The 21,215-nt window shown below is 41.3% G+C and overlaps 1 protein-coding gene across 1 annotated transcript in view; it reads right to left on the bottom strand.

Moving 5' to 3' along the window:
* Window positions 1-490: 490 nt before the first annotated feature.
* LOC120518888 (Fc receptor-like protein 5) overlaps window positions 491-21,215 on the bottom strand; it is a 37,523-nt gene continuing 16,798 nt past the window's right edge. The window contains exons 5-10 of the mRNA XM_039741898.1: window positions 14,631-14,918; window positions 12,291-12,392; window positions 11,772-11,802; window positions 6,266-6,339; window positions 5,654-5,722; window positions 491-632 (exon numbers count right to left, since the gene is read on the bottom strand). Coding sequence (XP_039597832.1) covers window positions 5,676-5,722; window positions 6,266-6,339; window positions 11,772-11,802; window positions 12,291-12,392; window positions 14,631-14,918 — 542 coding nt within the window. The 3' untranslated portion in view covers window positions 491-632; window positions 5,654-5,675. The remainder of the gene's footprint in view (window positions 633-5,653; window positions 5,723-6,265; window positions 6,340-11,771; window positions 11,803-12,290; window positions 12,393-14,630; window positions 14,919-21,215) is intronic.

The raw sequence follows: 21,215 nt of genomic DNA on the forward strand, positions 1-21,215 counted from the left end.
TGGAGTTTGGAATGAGGGACGAGGATGTCTTAAAATGGACAACGTACAGCACATAAAATACAAATAATCAGCAAATCTAAACACTTACATTAAAACTGTTATGAGTAAATGGCTTTAAAATTTTTTCATTTGTACATTAATCCATTTTTATGCTAACATACATGTAACAATCATGAAGTCCTCACTAAATCCTAGTCCAGTCCGCTGATGGAAAACACCACATAACAGATTTCACGTTGTCCTTACTTATTCATCAAAAAAAGCAGCATATATGATAAAAAATGAGTTTGGTTATGTTTGTACATTTTCAAAGTGTTATGCTAAGTTATATAAAAAAAGAAAAAGTTTTTCCTAATAATAAAATCTAAAAAATCATTTTCAGATTTTAAATTTAAATGCATTCTGATTAGTAACACTTTAAATATAGTAATTATACATTTTATTTTTTTAGCACATTACAAGGGACATGGGGTAACTGGGCAGTTCTGAAAGCAAGCAAAGAATGCATTAATTAATCTTTTAAGTCTTCCATGTCCATCACTGGATCCACAGTAAGTCTGAGTCTACAACACCAAGAATGGTGAAAAGAAGAGAACCAACCCTGGAAGTCGTGGCACAGACGGAAGGAAAACCTGAGAAGGAAGAAAAAATAAAATCATACAGACAGCAGACAAGAGCCAAACGTAATAATAGATTTGTGAGGCATCAGGGTTAACCACCTTTCTAAGAGAAATGATTCAGAACCAAACTCAAGAGTGGAAATCCATCTATACTTTTGCAGCCCACTTCTCCCATTGAACATTATGGTCTTGTGGAGTTGAAGTCTACGTGAGCAGCACTGGGCACAATGCAGAAACCAATCTTGGACAGAATGCCAGCGCATCCGAAGGCACATTTTACACACGATTCAATCAATCAATCAAACAATCAATCAACATTTATTTATATCGCACATATTCATACAAAAAATGTAGCTCAAAGTGCTTTACAAAATGAATGGAAGACACAATAAAAGATAAACATAACTCAACATTAATTAACATAGAATAAGAGTAAGGTCCGATGGCCAGGGTGGACAGAAAAACAAACAAAAACTCCAAAGGCTGGAGAAAAAATAAAATCTGTAGGGGTTGAGACCACGAGACCACCCAGTCCCCTCTGGGCAAACTACCTAACATAAATCAAACAGTCCTCTTTGTATTTAGGGTTTTCATGGAAGGACCAGATGATGATGGTCACGTAGACTTCTGGCTTTCAGTCCATCAATGTTGGTGCATCATGATGCTTTGAGTAGCCAGCGCCGCCACCACAAAGGAAAAAGAAACAGAAGAGAGAGTTGGGGTCAGTATGGATTTTAGAGCCACTGTGAATAGTTATTATGACGTCAGTGATCATACTGGGACAATTTACAGCTGCTATTTGTATAGTTGGGGGTGTGTTGTACTGCCCTGAAAAACTCACACGGTCCAAAGTCAGTCAGTCAGTCATTATCCAACCTGCTCTACCCTAACACAATCCCAGCCAGCACAGGGCGCCAGGCAGGAGCAAACCCTGGGCAGGGCGCCAGCCCACTGCAGGGAACACACACACACACACATAAAGCACACACTAGGGACAATTTAGGATCGCCAATACACTTAACCTGCATGTCTTTGGACTGTGGGAGGAAACCCATACAGACAAGGGGAGAACATGCAAACTCCATGCTGGGAGGACCTGGGAAGCGAATCCAGGTCTCATTATTGCGAGGCAGCAGCGCTCCCACTGCACCACCATGCTGTCCATGCCCATGGTCAAAAGGGATTATGTTAAAAATGAACCCAGGTTTCTAGAGTTTAAGGTAGCAACTCTAGTCACTGTACTGTTATAATGTCCAATATTAAATGTATTAAAAATGAAAAAAGCATATTAAATTAAAGCTTTAAAACTAGCCAAGGCCACTGTTTGACTTTAAAACAAGAATGTGATTCTACATAAAAGTTATCAATTAGAAAAAAGGCTAAGCAAAAAAAAAAAACTACCAAAATCTGAAAGCAGCAGTAGGACCACCAATGACGCACAGTAAGAGGGCACCAGAAGGAGAGGCGCACAGTCCTGTTCCTCACAACAAACCTCTCCAACATGAAGAAGGAACCCCACCCACATCAGCCCCTAGCCACACCTCCAGGGAGCAAACCAATCACATAATTTGATTGCCTGAAAAAAAGTAAGCAAAGGCTCCAAAAGAGAAGGTGAGAGGACCTGAGAGCTCAAACCTCCACAGCTGCTTCCACCAGAGTGCTGAGCCAGGATAGCAGGTGACAGATTTGTTAAAAATATCAAATAAACAGGACATGAGCACAGATTTTGTATTGATTTATTTGTTTAGTTTTCCTTTTAATGCTTACAGTGTGTTTTAATATTCACAAAAGGAGGAATGCGGCAAACACAGGAATCAGAACATTCAACGATTATGTTGGTCATACACAAGTAAAGGTGATTTGTAGATAAGTAGATGAATGTCACACAGAATGTGGAAGTGAACTGTTTAATCAGCCGTACAAAGCAAAAGGAAGAAAGAAAAGAGAAAACGGGGAGGCTGCTTTGACCTGAATTGTTTAGCTTTGCATAGACAAAGTGGGGAAGAAATGTCAATGAAATAAGGAGGGTCTCGCGTCAAATAAATAACATTTGTAAAAAACATTGATGGACTGAAAGCCAGAAGTCTACGTGACCATCATCATCAGGTCCTTCCATGAAAACCCTAAATACAAAGAGGACTGTTTGACTAATGTTAGGTAGATTGCCAGAGGGGACTGGGTGGTCTCTTGGTCTGGAACCCCTACAGATTTTATTTTTTCTCCAGCCTTTGGAGTTTTTTTTTTGTTTTTTCTGTCCACCCTGGCCATCGGACCTTACTTATTCTATGTTAATTAATGTTGACTTACGTTTATTTTTTATTGTGTCTTCTATTTTTCTATTCATTTTGTAAAGCACTTTGAGCTACATTTTTTTGTATGAATATGTGCTATATAAATAAATGTTGATTGATTGATTGATAGTATTAAAAGGAACTGAAACACTTTTGACTATGACAATTGTGCTGGCATAATGGCTCCTCTAGCAGTTTGGGTAAAAGTAGCAGCCTGGGGACCTCCAGATCTCAACTTGTTGCCGTTTTGAAGAGACTCGGGCAGAAAGACTTTATCACTTGCATGGCACCCAATGGCTTTTCTTCAGAATTCTTTCCTTGAAATCGTATTTTCATTTACTGAGCACTTCTATTCACCAGAGCAGAGACACCACACATTCAAACTGTACCTTAGCTCTGCAGGAAAATATAACTAATCTTGAGAAAACTGGGAGGTGGGAGCAAAAGGCAAACAAAAGAAAATAAAAATAAACCGAAGTGATTAAAACCCAGATGAGAGGCAAAATTCAAAATCAAATATCACGTAATAAGTCGAAAACCAGGCAAGACATGAAAAATAATCACACGAGACGTCAAATTGAAAATAAGGATTTTATCCGCAGATTGGCTAAGGCTCAGAGCAAAAGGCCATTTGCTGATTAAGCCAAGGTCATGACCCCAGAGACCACACCCCTAGACCCTGAAAACGGTACACAATATGGTTTCTCTAAACGGAAAGGACTGCAAAACATCAATATTCAGCCTAAACCATGACACATTTCTCCTCTATGCAGATCAGAAGGGCCAATTTGAAAATAAAGGAACAACATCACAAGCAGAAGACATTGAGATGGCTTCAGTCCACAGTTTGTGACATCAGAAACCACAAAACATTACTTCTGTAAAAACTAAACAAAGAAAGTCACAGTCAGTAGTTGTAACCGACAGAAGGAAGTGTAGGGGAAGGGACATGGCAGTGGATTGGAAAATGTAGCTTAACTGCCTGCTCTTAATTTTCTGAAAAAGTGGAAGTTAATTTGAATTTAAAACGCTGGAGGTCTTCACATTGTCAGGTATATGTCACTTTTGCGTCCAAGGATCTTCTCCATGGCTCTGTTGAGGTATGTAATGACCCACTAAGATAAGAGAGCTAACTGTCTTCTCTCCTTTTCTCCCAGCACTAATGAGAAGCTGCCCAGTGAGGACCCCCAGCCCCGCCTGTGACGATGTGGGTTCAGGCTCCACACTCCCTTTGATATTGGAAGCACATGAACCCAACACCGTCGATAATGTTGCCGAGTGAGCTAGTCAATGGAGGCAAATAAACAATTGAGCAAGGGGTGGTATACAAAAAGTGCAATAGTGCTTTTATTAAAAGCAGTCAACAAAACAAAAACAGTGTTCCAATAAATAGTGCAGTTTCAAACAATAAATAATCCACAAAATGAAAACGTGGAGTAAAACCAATAAATAGAAAAACAAACACATCCTTAAAAACGAGAGGTTAAAATCTTCTTTAGGAAGCAGTCTTAAAACAACAAACAAATCCGATGCTCTTCTGTTAGCGTCTCACCTGCTAATCCCGTTTGGGCATCGCAGCAGGCAAGACGGTCTCTGCAGCTGCCCTCCTGAAACACACGCACGAGACTGGAGACCTCCCGATCCCTGGCTTCGGTATGGCACTCATCCCAGTCCCGGAGAACTTGGTTTCCCACAACGGCCAGGTCGCCCACGTTGGGGATTCCAGCACCAAGTCTCCCGACTTCCGCTGCCTTTTCCATGGCCTCTCTGTGGCCAGTCGCCTTCCCTGGTCACTCCCGCTACCTGATCGCTCAGCGGGAGCGACATCAACACAAACGTCTGGGTGTCGGCCTAACACCCAGCTTCCCCGCAGCTGTTCACGAGCGCTCGATCGCGCGCTCACCACACTCACGCACCGTCTGCTTCCTCTCCTGCTCCCGGTAACCTCCGTCCTCTCCTTTCCTTTCTCTCTCCCCCTCCACACCGACTCGCGCTTCTTTTTAAAACATGAGGGGCCATCACAGCTGCAGCATTAGCCACGGGAGCAATCACGAATGTGGGCAGTTCCTCACCTGTGCACACGGTGAGAAACGCCCACATCGACGACTGCCCCGCGGCTCGCTACAACAACGCCCCCCTCACGAAGCCGCTTCGGGTGCGGTGATTATTTATTTAAAATCAATGGCCTTTTCTCCACGAGCTGTGGACCCATAACACCACACCGCCCCTTCTGGTTAACTGACTATAAGGACCCTTGGGTTCCCAGAAGATGTCGTCATTTGTCTGACTACCCAGGATATGGAGCTCCCCAAAATCATTAATTCCTGCAAACGTATTGCAATTTTCCCTTTTCTTTTGGCCCACTAGCCTGGGCAATGACATCAAGACAGGCATAACATTTATTTTTTTAATGTTATAGTGGAATGACCCAGTTGTCACCCCAAATATTCATCAAGCTGTCTGTCATTTCCACACCCAGCCACAGCATATAAGCCAGGAGTACCTACTGAGATTCTTGTGGTTTACTTGAGTCTCAGTCATAAACAGACTTTAAAGAGACGGTGGTCTGTCCTGCTGTTTTGATGGAATGAAAACAGTAGTTTTGCTTTTTAGTGAAATGTATTAAGAAAAGTCATAAATGATCATACTATCACAAGAAAAAAAGATTCAAATTCAAGAAAAATAACACTTTTGAAATCGGTGGAGTCAGTTTGATGAGCTGTAACCCTGAAGTAGACTTACCCTGCTTATTTACTGTTCATTTTCAGATATTGTTATAGTGAACATGATCGTTAGATGTTGTACGAACCTCTGTAAAAAAAAAGATAAAAAGTTAAGAGCACTAAAGTGTATACACTTGCAAGCTAAGAAGCCATATCTCATTTTTTTATGTATTATAAAAAGCTTCTATCAATGTGTTGATCATTCCAATATATAATGGAAGCCTAGAGAGCTTGACTGACCACTTCATTTGGGTTGACGTGCCTTCCCCATGGTTTTTGCTGCTCAACTGGTATTTCCTTTCACATTTGTGGCCTGGCAGTTTTCCAGGTTGATACCCTAAACGATTGAAACTGTCCTCCCAGGTAAAGATGAGGAAATTGAAAAAGGTCTTTAACCAGCGACTACATTGTTTTGTTTTTAAACACGTGAAGAAATGTGGATACAATTGGATTAGGCTTTCATTTGTAATTTGCAAACATCTATGTTACTCCACAATCTATGTGCACCACAAATGCTGCTGTTTTCTTAGTTTCCAACGTATTCATCCCTAAGTTAACTTTAGCAACTTCAGCTTATAAACCAGTCAACATTCAATTCTTATTGAAAACAAATTATATAAAATTTTTCCACCTTCTTCATTGATTGCTTCCATCTGGAAAGTGCCATTGCCGGGGACATTCACATACATTCCCTGCTGTTTTTTCCTACAAGAAAAATAAATTTAAAAATTGGAGTCACATTGGATTTACAGAAAAGTTGAGAGCGGAGAATGATTAAGATTTTCATCTCTAAGCTTTTCAAGATGGACAAGACATTGTTTTTCTTATTTTTAGCATATGAGGTTTTTTTGATGGAATGCTATACAGACCAATCAGTTACTAGCATTTAGAGTTAACACTTGCAAACATAAGAAGTTTTGTGTCTGAATGAGCCTTGAAAGTTCAAATGAATGTAAAACAAGACAAACTGTAGGCAAACAGAAGCCAGCAGATAGAGTAGCTCTGACTGCAAGTAAATGAGCAAAGTGAGATATTATTTGGGAATTATGTAAGGGGAATTTTCTGTGTGATGTAAAAAAGGTGTCGGCACCTTTACCTTCAGGTCAGGTTGGGGAGCATGCACTGGTACAGCGTGTTGCCACATCCACAACACGATGAAACACCTCAGGATCCCGGTTGCAATCCCTCTAGGTAGACAGGTGGTTCAGTACCACCCTCTGGAAATTACCCTCTATCTGCCTAGCCAGGTGTTATGTCCATCCACTTGGGTCTCCAGCAATGAGGATCCTACAAGTCGAATCACCTTCTGGGAATCGTGCCACATGGCCATAGTGACATAACTGACACTCCCTCACAATGCAGCTAATGTGCCTCATTTGTGAGCAACCACTCATTGGACACAAAAGTCAAACCTGAGGTACCCAAGGATTCTCTGAAGGGACACAGTACCAATGGAATCCAGTCTTTGTCTCAGGTCTCTGGATAGAATCCATGTCTCGCAACCATGTAACAAAACAGAAAGCACCAGGACTCTAAAGATTTCATTGTCTTGCAAAGATATCAGCAGCACCACACACTGCTTTCTAGCACCTTCATGACCCCACATGCTCTCCCAGTCTGTCTACTGACTTCATACGGAGAGTCACCAGAGGCATGAATGGCACTGCCAAGGTAAGTAAACCTCTCACTCTCTCCAGCAGACAGACATACTGCTGATGGCTGGGCCCAAGAGGTTATTAAAGGACTGGATCTCTCTCGCAAGCTCAGACACTCAGGCTTCTCACTCAGTCTCTCGAGGGCGACAATCAGAGCCTCCATTGACTACATAAAGATCAGAGAATCGTTTGCCAAGTCAAGATCATTAAATCTTTCTTCATCAATGGATACCCCACAGCCACTGGATCCCACAATCCTGCCCAACACCCAGGCCATGCAAGCACTGAACAGATTAGGAATAAGAGCACACCCTTGAAGAACCCCAGAATCAACTGGGAAGAACACAGAGGTTCTCTCTCCACTCTGCACAACACTCACAGTTCCAGTATACAGGCTGGCTATGATATCCAGCAACTTGGGTGGGGAATCCCACAAAGTCTCAGGATGTCCTACAGGGCAGCTCGAATAACCGACTCAAACACTTAGTGTTGTCCTCAAGGATCTGAATTCATTCCCACTTTTGGAGGTGGCCACCTCGAAGACACATACTGGGACAGAAGCAGACGGGACAGTCACCAGAATGTAACTTGGGTGAGCTAAAATAAATCTTTGCTCATCTAGAATAGTGTGTTTGGGAGACTCTCAGAAAACGTAATAGCAAAAAGGACTAACATTATAAGAAGGGTTTGCACTCACTTTGTAGGTTGTATGTGTGGTAAGCTATAGCGTGGTAAGCTATAGCATTATTGTCCAGGAAAAGGTGAGGCGGTACAAAAATATTTCTTGTTTTGTTATTAGTTTGAGTTTTTTTTTTGGCTATTTAATGCTTTGTCTTGTTTCATTTGTTCCACTGACTACTTAATCTCTGTTTCATTTTTAGTAAATTGCTGGTTGTGGTTGGGGTTTTAATAATGAATTACTTTCAGGCGTTTGTTAAAGGATTTATGAAAAAAAAATATACAGTGGAACCTCGGTTTACAAGTAACTTGGTTTTGCAAGACGAGCTAAAATTTTTAATAAATTTTGACTTGATAAACGAGCGACGTCTTACAATACGAGTAGTATGTATACACTTTGTCTTCTGAGCGTCATGTAATCACAACTGAGCCGATGGTTCTTCTCTCTCTCTCTCGCTGTGGGATTGTGGGCAATCGTCTCCTATTCTCCGTCTGGCGTGCCCCACTCATATAGTCAACATCCATACAAGTGTATACTGTTTACTACAGCATTGTGGCTGTGTGTGTGTGTGCTGTGACGTGCGAGTCCCTGTCTTGCACCACCAGCTTTATTCAGCTTGAAACAGGAACAGCGTGGTTATTTATTGTAACGGGAATCTGCCACTCTCCTATACACAGACACAGCAGTCAGGCAGGGTCGTGGCCAAGCAGTACTGTGCCCTGTGCATTTATAATGTTCCTTGTTCCTTGTATCACCCATTGACGGCAGGTGCTTATAGCATTTCAGCGATCTTTTCGGATTCGGTTTTATGGAGAACTGCTACAGCGCTGGGAGACTGCGATTGCTTTGGGACGTTCTTCCGCGTGTTGTCCCGTTGGGTGGAATCCCACAAGAGTTTCCCAGCATTTATAATGTTGTTTAGAAAGTGAGTTTAGAAACTCACTCACACCAGCCATGATTCTTTTCAAAGGTAAAGTGCAGGTTAATTTGTTTTATGTATTTTTACTTTATATTTTGTATTAATCATTTAAGTATGAATAGTTTTGGGTTGTGGAACGAATCATCTGAGTTTTCATTATTACTTATGGGGAAATTCACTTTGATATACGAGTGCTTTGGACTGCGAGCACGTTTCCGGAATGAATTATGCTCGCAAACTGAGGTTCCACTGTATATACAGTATATAATCACTAAATCACATGTTTTGAAGTTTTTCACTCTTAACCTTCTTTCCTACAGTTGATCATAACAATGCCAAACCTCCATTTGAACAAACACAGTAAGAGGTAAAGTAATTTACTGTAACCTTCGTGGAAAGAGGCTTGACAGTAATCAGCAAGTGACAAACATTATGAGATCCTTAGTACTCTAAAATTAACCATAAAAATGTTTTAATCGAGGTCTTATTGATAGTCGACAAGCCAACCTGACCCTAGTAGAGTGACTGCCTAATGCAGACTAGCTCTGGATGAGCGCAAGAATAATCAAAGTATACAAATAACAACAAACACCAGAACACAAAACTAAAATATATTGTAGTTCAAAACCAATGCAGCAAACACAGCAATAAAAAATGTTACTGTGCTTTCATTAAAAACAGAAACCAAGTCAAATATACCCACTAAATGCAGACATGCATGTGACATCAACTGAGACAAAATGACACAGAACTACAAACCATAAAAATGTCTTAAAAACAAAAAAATCAACAAGAATGTATTTTAGTTGTGAAATGAATATTTTGTAGAACTTCACAAGACTGAAAAACGAGCAATCAGTTCAAGACACAAACTCACAGTTGACTGTTCGACGTTACTTTCTCTTTGGAATGTAGGAACAAACTGGCGTACTTGAAAATCCATTATGGATTTAAGAATATGCTCCAAATTGACTGATTAGGGTGGAAAGCTAACCTAGGGTCCTAGAATTATGCAGAAATGGTGCCTACTAAGTCACTCTTAGTGATTACCAATGGTTTACATGATATATTTTAGTATAACGCTTCAATTCTGATCTATTTTAAATGTAAACTTGAATACCAAAAGGTTTACCGCTAATGTGTTCCAGTGAATTGATCAGAGAGAATTTCCTCAAAGATGGAACATTTTTATATCTGATTAATTCAACACAGGGTTGTAAGGTAACAGAGCATATCCACAGACCCCTGGAAAAATGTCAAGATGGCAGTCCATCACAGTTTCCGCACACACACACACCCACACCCTAGACCAATATGGAATAACTAATGAATCTAACACGCTTATCTTTGGAAATGTGGGATTAAAACTTTCATAGACACAGTGAGAATATGCAGACTCCACATGGACAGTAACAAGGAGTGGGATTCTCATCCAGGACACTAAATCTGAGAGGTGGCAGCAGTACCCACTGTGCCACCTTGCCAAAACAAAGTTGATAGAAGTCATTAAAGGGAAATATGCTTATGGACTTGGCTAATGCATCTACAGCCAAGAAAGAAGTACTGAGAAAACTCTAAGAAATTTACAGTGCAGAGTTTAGCGCTCCTGCCTCACAGGTCTAGAGTCCTGTGTTTAAATCCCAACCCTTGAGCCTCTGGGGTCTCCAACTCCAGTCCTGGAGAGCTACTGTGACTGCAGGTTTTCATCCCAACCTTTTTCATAATTAGTCACCAGATTTTGCTGCTAATTAACTCTTTGCCTTAACTTTAATTGGTACACAACTTAAGACTACGGTCCCCTTAATTATTTCTTTTTTCCTTAATTAGCAACCAAACAATATTAAGGCACAAATGAACCAACATATAAACAACAACCTGCATCCATCACACAATAACTGAAAATAAAGAAAGGTGAAGGTCCACAAAACATTCTGACAGCGCTCTTAAAGAAGAAAATCAACAGTTTTGGAAATGTTCGCCATGGCAGAATGAGCGCTATTGAATTAAATAATGGGTTTAATTAGCAAGGAGAATTGGCTTCAAATGAACAAACTGAATGAAGTGAAGATGGTTGGAGTTTGAGACCCCAACTTAGATGGCCATATGTTGGCTCACTTCACATCAAATTTATGTTTAGGTGCTGTTTAAGGAAAAAAGAATCAATTCAGCGGTTAGAGTCTCAAGAAAAGTCAATTCAAATAAAGGGAAATGCTTAAATAGCAGCAAAAACAGGTCACTGACTAAGAAGAGAGTTAGAATGAAAACTTGCATTCATGGTAACTCTCCAGTACTGGAGTTGGAGACCCCTGCTCTGGAGTTGTTCTTTTTCTTTCTCTCTGTTGGTTATTTTTCAGATACTCTAGTTTTTCTACCACATTCTAAAGTTTTGCGTGTTAGCTTCCATCCATTTTCCAACCCGCTGAATCCAAACACAGGGTCACCGGGGTCTGCTGGAGCCAATCCCAGCCAACACAGGGCACAAGGCAGGGACTAATCCCAGGCGGGGTGCCAACCCACCGCAGGACACACACAAACACACCCGGGCCAATTTAGAATCACCAATCCACCTAACCTGCATGTCTTTGGACTGTGGGAGGAAACCTACGGAGACCATGCAAACTCCACGCAGGGAGGACCCGGGAAGCGAACCCAGGTCTCCTAACTGCGAGGCAGCAGCGCTACCACTGCGCCACCGTGCCACCTCATGTTAACTTAATTGGCAAATTAATATTGTACAAGTGAGAGTGTGAGCGTGTGCATTTGTGCATGACCCTGCTGTCCTATTCAGGGTTGGTTTCCATCTTGTTCCTAATGTTTCAAAAATACATAAAATATTTGAAAGTGAATGGAAGATTTTAAATCATGTCTTTCATTTTAAACTCACCTGGCCTTCTTACAGTCAAAGCATGGAAACCCTGCAGTTTAGAAAAAATAAAAAATAAACATTTAAAACACAGAGAATTTCAGACATTCTTTGACATCCAAGAAAACGCAAACCCTCTTGCACAGGAGGAACCAAATGGACGCAGTGATAATAACAGAAAGTGTGCAATTAGTGTTGAAGGATACAAGAGAAATGGAGAACCTTGACGCAGGACTTGCATAAATAAAGAGTGGGATACTTCACAACCAGTCTTCTTGTTCTTGAGTATCTCCCATAATTATCAGTTCTTTAACTTTTTTCTGCAAGGGCCTCTTGTGCAAGCTACTGACTAAAAGACCCGTTCACTTTCCTGATCCCCTTGTCTTTCTTTTCTCTTCAAAATCTTTGTCATGGCCATTGAGCTCCAGTGTTTCAGTCCCTCCTGCACTCAAGTCCACTGCTGCCTTACTGAGAAAGAGGCACACTACAAACGAAACAGCGCCCCTCAGTGGAGTGTAAGGGTATGTGCTGTCCACTCACCTTCAGCTATCTGATATACAACAAGTACCGGCAGAAGCATCAAAAGAAACAGACTGGCTCTGATAATGAATGAAACTATCAAATGAGAAGAATCCTGGGAGACTGAAAGAGACAGAAAAGTCACAAAGTCATCACAAGGAAAATCAAATCTCCCAGACTCGATGTGCCTGGTTTTTTAAAAAAAAAGGAATTTCACACTGAGAGTCTGCATTTATTTCTTTAGCTCAGCTTTTAAATCCAAAGCTCACAGTGTCCTGTGTTTGAAAAAGAGTTGTTTGATGTTGTTTATTTTAAATTTAAAGTAAGTAATCTTCAAAATACAGGTGACATGCAGATAAATTTACAAACAATAATTGTTAATCTTCAAAATGAACATTTACAGTGCTTGAATACATAACATTCAATAATCACATATTGCATATGGTCATGTGCGAGTCCTTGATTGTACCCCAAAACATGAGGCTGAGTCACAGTACTTATTCAGCTTGAAACAGGAACAGCATGGTTATTTATTGTAATGGGGTCTACCGCTCTCCTAAACGCAGACACAGCAATCAGGGAGGGTCGTGGCCAAGCAGTACTATGCCCTTGTATCACCCATCAACGGCAGGCGCTTATAGCATGTCAGCGATCTTTTCGGATTCGCTTTTATGGCGAACTGCTACAGTGCTGGGAGACTGTGATTGCTTTGGGACGCTCTTCCGTGTGTTGTCCCGTTGGGTGGAATCCCACAAGAGTTTCTCAGCATTTATAATGTTCCTTGCATCACCCATCAATGGCATGCACTTATACCGTGACCGTAATCGACTCAAATCTGCTTTAGCTGCGAGCCGTATCTGCGCTGTAATCTGAGCCATTTTCCAGGTAAGGAAGGCGCAAATTAGATAGAGCTGCCAGGGAAGAGGAAAAGAGGAAGGCCTAAGAGAAGGTTTATGGATGTGGTGAAAGAGGACATGAACATTGTGTGTATAACAGAGCACCATGGAGAGGACAGGAAGATATGGAAGAAGATATTCTGCTGTGGCGACCCCTAACAGGATCAGACGAAAGAAAAATGGTGCGTAGTGGTGACATGCTGCTTGTTGAAGACCACATGCAAGTAAGAATGGAATGTATGCTGCACATATGACAATAATGTCTCAATATATTAATAAATGTGCAAATTAAGCCTCCCACCTTCATAGACCTTCTATGAGATGGTATCAAAGTCACGTTCGTAGCTGAAAAAAGAACATGAAAAGAACAAGTGTGTGAAGGGGAGAACAGAGAAAGCAGCTGCTGCTGCCATCGAGTCCTTCATTTTTGTCTGTCTTTTCTGTAAAAGAGCAGGTGGTGAATGGAGATGGTGAAGGGACCGGCCTGGCGTCAAGTGAGCAGAGCAGGCTAGCTCAGGGTGGAATTCCAGCGAGATCGGGTCCAAAAGTCCGATATGGCTGCGCTCTCTCAGTTGTAATAATGTCGCCCGATTATAATGAACATTTGCAGAGTGCGTCTTAACTTGACACATAAAAGTAAGAAGAAGAAAAGAAAAAAGAAATAACCTGACTTGGAGAGCTCCGCAACGTCACCCTCTGGGGAGCGCCATTGTCATAGATAAACAGAGCACATTAAAACAAATGCCAAAAACCTGTTACCTTTGGCATCCAATTGGCTTGTCTTTGGAAGCTGGCTTCTCCTTTAAGGATTTTTGACTTTTATATGCACAGCATGCTCTCACTGTGGCTAGAGGAGTGGGTTTGATTTGTGACCCTGTCACTGTTTGAGTGGAGTTTGCATGTTATCCTTATGTCTGGGTGAGTTTTCCATTGCTATTTTGGCTTTCACAACACATTCCAAAAATGTGCAAGTTAATGTGACTCCGACCAACAAGATTGTAAGTCATTCTGCATTTAATATTTTCAAAGCTGACTGCAGGTGAATTGGACGGCTTGTGCTTGAATTTGTCATACAACTATATTATGGTTTAATTTATTTTTTTTATTGACTATTTGCAAACTCTTTTACTGTATCTGCCAAGAGAATTTGTATCAGTTACTCTCACTTTAGTTTATATTCCCTCAAGCAGGGCTTCACAAACTGAGAAGTGAAATAAAAAACAATAAACAGAGCTTCTCAGCAGCACAATATTATTGAAAACTAAAGAGAAGAGAAGACGAGGAATGCGTGTGTCACTTTTCAGTTGTGCTCAGAAGTGTGCTGTCAAAGTTCAAATGAACTTAAAAGAAAACCTGCTAAACCTTCAAAGAGTTATACTTATGATTTCTTAAGCAAAGCATACCAATGTGGATACCACTGATTGACCACTGACCACTCCTAACCTTCCTGTCGTCACACACTCACCTTTAACACTCAGAGTGACAGCATTACTGCGCTGTGAGTGACAAGGAAGATCATCTCTGTGGGCATCACACCAGTACACTCCACTGTCAGACTGAGTCACCAACTGGAGGGTGTAAGTGCATCCAGTGACATCTTTAATTTGACTCCCCCAGTTTTTCTCATTCCCTCTGTACCACTGATACCTCCAGCCAGTAAAGCTGCCTTCAATGCTGCAGTCCATGGTCACGTTGTCTCCAAAATACACATCTTCTGTCTGACTCGTCAGTGTCAGTGTAGCCTTTGGGTTTTCTACAGGGAAAATGAGAAAGACAGGCTGTGTTGTTCTGATGTAAGCACATATGCTCACCAAGTCTGTAATTTAAATGCCCAAGAGGTGACACTCCTCTGGTCAAGGGTGACTTCAATGCAGCCACTGGCACTGACAGGGCTGGCTATGAGGATTGTCTCGGTCCTCATGGGTTTGCTGACCATGGCGAAAGTGGCTCCGTGTTCTTTGACTTTGCAAATGGTCAGGAGCTGCGAATCGCTGGACCCTGGTTCCAGCGCTCAGAACCACATTGTTGGACTTGGTACTCCAATACTGGTAGTGCAGTGAAGGAGATTGATCATATACTCATGGGCAGATGTTGGAGGCTCTTGCAAAACTGCAAGGTCTACAGAAGTGCCCAGTTTGTGAATTCTGATCTGTTGTTGTTACTCTTAGGATCCAGCTTAAGTACAGTAGGTTACCACCTGCTAGAAAAATTAGCTTGGACTTGGCTAGACTCCAAGACCAGGCTGTTTCTAATGGGTTTGCATGCAGTTTGTTTGAGGAACTTGCAGAACTGGGTACGACTGCCGATCCTAATGTGATGTGGTGATCGTCTGGATTGCAGCAACTACAGGGGGATAACACTGCTCTCGGTTCTGGGTAATGTCCTTACTAGGGTCGTCCTCAATAGGATCTGTATGCACTTGCTCATCTACAAGGGACTTGAACAGTCTGGTTTTACACCAAAGAAGTCTACCATTGACTACATCCTGGCACTGAGGGTTCTCATGGAGCGCAAATGCAAATATCGGCAGAGTTTTTTTGCTGCCTTTGTCGATTTTCGTAAAGCGTTCGACTTAGTTGATTGAGCTGCTCTGTGGGACATCCTCAGGGCTCGCAGGATCCCTTCAAGGTTACTGGATATCATGGCCATCCTGTCTACTGGTACTGCGAGTGCTGTGCAGAGAGGAGGCAGAAACTCTGTGTTTTTCCCAGTTGATTCTGGGGTTCATCAGCGGTGTGTTCTGCTCCTAGTCTGTTCAATGCTTGTATGGACTGGGTAATGGGCAAGGTCGCGGAGTCCAGCAGCTGTGGGGCATCTATTGGTGAAGAAAGATTCACGGATCTTGACTTTGCTGACAATGCTGTGATCTTCATGGAGTCAATGGAGGTTCTGATCGGGGCACTCAAGAGACAGAGCCAGGTTTCTGAGTATCTGGGCTTGCAAATGTCCTGGGTAAAAACCAAGATCCAGCCCTTTAAAGACCTCTTGCGAACATCAATCAGTAGCGTGTCTGTTTGCGGAGAGAGTGTTGACCTTGTCGAGAGGTTTACTTACCTTGGCAGTGACATCCATGTCTCTGGTTACTCTTCCTATGAAGTCACTAAATGGATGGGAGAGCATGGGGGGTCATCAGGTCGCTGGAAAGGGGTGTGTGGTGCTCCCAATACCTATGCAAAAGGACGAAGGTCCAAGTCTTTAGAGTCCTTGGGCCTCATGTATAAACGGTGCGTACGCACAGAAATGTTGCGTAAGAACTTTTCCACGTTCAAATCGCGATGTATAAAACCTACACTTGGCGTAAAGCCACGCACTTTTCCACGGTACCTCATACCTTATCGTACGCAAGTTCTCCGCTCGGTTTTTCAGACTGGCGGCACCCAGCGTCAAAGCAGTGCTATTGTTCCTGTGTGGTTACTCATTATTTTCCTGACGCGGCTTTATAAATACACTGAAACTAACTGCATATTGTTTATTAGTGTAACGCATCTGATTGTAATTAACTTGTAACAATATAATGGTCCAGGGAATAGCCATAGTATTCCAAATACCATAACTGCTTTAGCGTTGTTACTCTCACTGCACCTTCTTCTTCTTCTTCTTTCAGCTGCTCCCGTTAGGAGTTGCCACAGCGGATCATCTTTTTCCATATTCCTCTCACTGCACCACTCAGAGTATTTATATCACTGTATCTGAGTGTGAATCACAGCAGCAGCTGATCGGAAAGAGAATTATCGGTATACAGCATCAGGGACACGCTTTCTCAGCCACTGCAAAACGTTTCAAAGCCTTTCCTGTACGGACCTCGCGGTTCAGAAATACTTTAATCCCAAGACCTATAAACGCACTCAATCACTGCTCCTTGTAGAACTGTTTGTACTTATAAGTACAATTACCTCACTGTAAACTTGCACTACAGTTATAATATTGTACAACCTGAGCCACTTTATAAAGAAAATTTACATATGACGACGATATCATTTTTAAGGTGAAATGCAGGAAAATATGTTTATTATATTATACAGGTAAAACTTTAACTTCATTTAAATAATCTATATTCTTCACTGGGACTGGCGTGAAGGATAGAATAAATAAACATGTACTACGAAGATATTTCAATGTTCCTTAAACTTTTTAAAGAATCAGCGCTCTAAGTTTACAGATGGCTTAACATCTATTACAGAGCTGATTGTGTGGGGATCGGTTACTTGGAGAAAGAAAAGCAAGAACTGCATGGGCGGCCACGCCAATATATATTGAATATAAAACAGAAAGAGAAAATAACGACACAGCTAAAAATGCAGCGGCAAATTTTCGACAAAAGTTAAATGCTTGTGTCATGAGCACAAGCGGCTAGTGTCTGCAACGGACGTGGCCATCCGCCGTGCATAAGCTACCTCACTGACATTGGCGGGCGAAGGAGCCACCGATTCTTTTTCTGCCCAGTGCCACCACAAACCTAGAGACGTCCCTGACTGTACTGCTGCAATAAATAATTTCATCGATGGTCGTGCACAATCGCTGCGCTGTAAAACCCATGTTTAATAACGTGCTTTAACTCTTAATGATATCACGTATACATCACAGTATTTTAGTTATTCAGAGAGCTGTAATATCACAAATTTAATGGATTCTGTGTCCAGTTGGAGGAAGAGAGCCGGTTTAAGAAGCAAGTAGTGATTCACACACATAGATCACATAGAAGATCAAATACAAAACAAAGTATTTAACGTGCTACTTTAATTACGATGTGATTTGAGAAACTGGTTAAGTAAATGATTTTAAGATGACGTTTATGATGTTCTACTTTAATGACAAAATAAACTACGTGATTAAAGTGGAAATTTTGAGATTGAAGTTGTCATTTCGTGCTTTTTTTCCCCACTGTGCCTTTTTTTTCTCTGTACCCTAAAAAGCTTTCATATGACACTCAGACGGTAGGCTACGACTCGCCTTTTCACGGCGACTGATATCTGAGCTTTCAAGTTTCTCCAACACGCTATGTCACTCGATCAACTTCCTTTTGTTGATTATACCACGGTTTAATTAAACAAATAGTATATTTTTCCTTTGCCTCCACTTGGTATTCGCTGAAATCATTATATTTTCCCCCGTGCTTTTCCCATTGTCTTTTCACCTGAGCTTAAGGGTGATTTATATTGATTTGCATATTCAAAGAGGCATAATTCTGGGAGGAGTTAGGGCGTTACATAAAGCGCGTGCACGAGTGTTAGTTTTCACGCTGATCGGGATTTATATAGAGGAAGAACGTGGAAGTTGGAATACACACAGATTCCTGCATCTGGATTTTTCTGTGCGTAAGCACATTTCCGCTTTTGTGCTTACGTCATGTTATAGTGCGAGTTCTACGCACGGCGTTATACATGAGGCCCCTGGTGCTTCCTGTCTTGCTATATGGTTGTGAGACATGGGCGCTATTCAGTGACCTGAGACGAAGACTGGACTCCTTTGGTACTGTGCCTCTCCAGAAAATCCTTGGGTACTGTTGGCTTGACTTTGTGTTGTATGAGCAGTTGCTCATGGAGTCCCGAATGTGGCACATAACCTGCATCGTGAGGGAGCGTCAGTTACAAATATTTTCCCCAAGGGTGATCCGGCTCATAAGATCCTCATTGTTGGAGACCCGAGTGGCTGGACCAGGCCGAAGGGTTGCCCACATAACACTTGGCTGCGGCAGATAGAAGATCATTTCCGGAGGGTGGAATTGGACCACGTGTCTGCCATGGGGGGTTGCCAACTGGGATCTCAAGTTGTTTCGTTGTGTAGTGGATGCGGTAAAGTCCTGCATGCTCCCAACTTGACTTGACTTGACTTGATTCACATCTGAGCACATTCTATTTTTGTCCATGAGAGCATTTTCTGAAGTTGCATATTTTAGTAGAAATAGGTGTGTTTTCCATGGGCAACGTCACATGTGGCTTATACGACGTGAGATTTTTCATGGATTTTATAGTATTGTTTGCTGTTGGCCAGCATTGATCTCCATAGACACCTGTTTTATTGGCAATATTGTTATCTCAGTTCTAAATAAAACCATGAGATTAAAAAAAATTCTCACCTTTTAGTACAAACTGCAGAGAGTAAGTAACATATAACAATTATTTTTGGGTGAAAAATTGCTGTACATTTATTTTAGAATTTATTTGTAATAAAATACCGAAAAACAACATATAAAGTCAGCTAATCCTTTGAATGTCTCCTGAGTGCTCCATCTCTCTCTGGAAGCCCTCTGTGTTTCTGCCTCTCTATACCTAATCAATGGCGCAGTCACCATCGGTAACTCTTGGACTTTTGTAGTGGAAATTCTGTGCTAAAGCCTGTAGTTTCCCGTGTGATGTAGTACTTGATGGAAGTGTACTTGAAGTGTGGGTTAAAAGTGTCTGGTTAAACAGCAATGACATGGGTACCAAACAACCAAAAGGACATCGTGGACCACTTGGAGAAGAACGTTGGTACAAGACACGAAGGTGCAGAATGTCAATTGGGACAAAGTCGAGACCTCTGCCAAGTAAATGCTGGACAATTTTATTTGCCCAAAATGCTATGAAGCCTGGGTGGATCCGATTGTGAGTATCTGGTTAGTCAAATTAGCTTTATCTGCCATTGTGACGTTTCAGGGATGTCAAACTTAGATCATGGAGGACCACAGCAGCTGCAGCCACTTTCTTAATTGGTTACCAGTTGGTTACTGCTCTTTTTATGCTTCATTTACAATTGATTTGCTTATTTATTTACTTTTAACCCGCAGACAGTCTGGTGGAGGACATGTTTGTTGGACCACTAAGAACTATAGGAATGGCAGAGAATATCCAAAGTGTGAGACAAACTGTAGACTATTAGCACAATCTTAGTCTGTAGCATTAAACATACCAGACTACACGGTTCATCAAAGTATTCATCAAGATTTATTCTGTCACTGCATAAAATGCTAACAGTGCATACATTTTTGTGGAATAACTAAGCTACAGTTCTTATTTAATTTATTGAACAGTTATATAAAAAGTAGAGATTATTGAAGTATTTGGGAACTCATTTAGAAAAATTAATGGTTAATAATGGAACTCATATGAAAAAGTTTTTTTTTGCATTGATTAATTATTTCTTGATTACTTTACTCCATATCCAGTGCCATAAATAAAGTAACTAAGTTAAGTGGTCATTAATACTATTCTTTTATATGCTTTCACTGCACCCTAAAAATGTATTTCTCTCAACTTTACAAAACGTTTTGAACAATAATAATTGGTTTATTAACAATACGAGGGATATCCAGAAAAAAAGGTTACAACAGCTGTTAAAAATCGAAAAATGAATATATTTCAACCAAATTTACAGGGTATGTTCCAAAATATGTGTTTATTTCTCAACATAATTGGCGTCAACTTCGATGCACTTGGGCCTGGGCACCAGCTTTTTTATTCCCTCGTCGAATACGTTCCGCGCCACCTCCGAAAGCCACTTCTCCACTGTCTCCTTCACCTCCTCATCGTTGGAAAAACGTTTCCCACCCAAGAATTCTTTTCATAAGTTTCCACAAGCTGACGATGGATCTCGGCCGCGGATTCGCGACGCAAAGTGAGGAACTTGATGACCAAACGAATCTCGCATCGGCGGTATGTGGAGCAAACGGCCTCAGCAGAGGTTGACGAACTCGCTTGCTGTGATGACATTTCACAACTGACTGACGTGGTCCTGGGCTTATTTTGACTGTTAGGACCCCCCTACACGCAGGTATGCCAACCTTCGAAAAAAAAAACTTGTAACCTTTTTTTCTGGATATTCCTCATACATTTGCTTTCCACTTGTCTCTTATTATTATTCATGTGAGAAACATGCCTGAAAAGAAACAAAACAGTTGACTTTTTTATCTTTAACATATGGCCACTGTTGTTTGTCTATTTATGGTTCTGCTGTCACTTTGATTATTATCCTCTTCTTCGGTCCCAGTAAGGTACCAAATTTCTTATTTAGGTGAGCAGATTAAAAAGTTGAAGAAACCCTTAGTGAAGCAATTCAAATGCAAATCAATTAA

Source organism: Polypterus senegalus, chromosome 18 (genome assembly GCF_016835505.1).
Source record: "Polypterus senegalus isolate Bchr_013 chromosome 18, ASM1683550v1, whole genome shotgun sequence".
NCBI lineage: Eukaryota > Metazoa > Chordata > Cladistia > Polypteriformes > Polypteridae > Polypterus > Polypterus senegalus.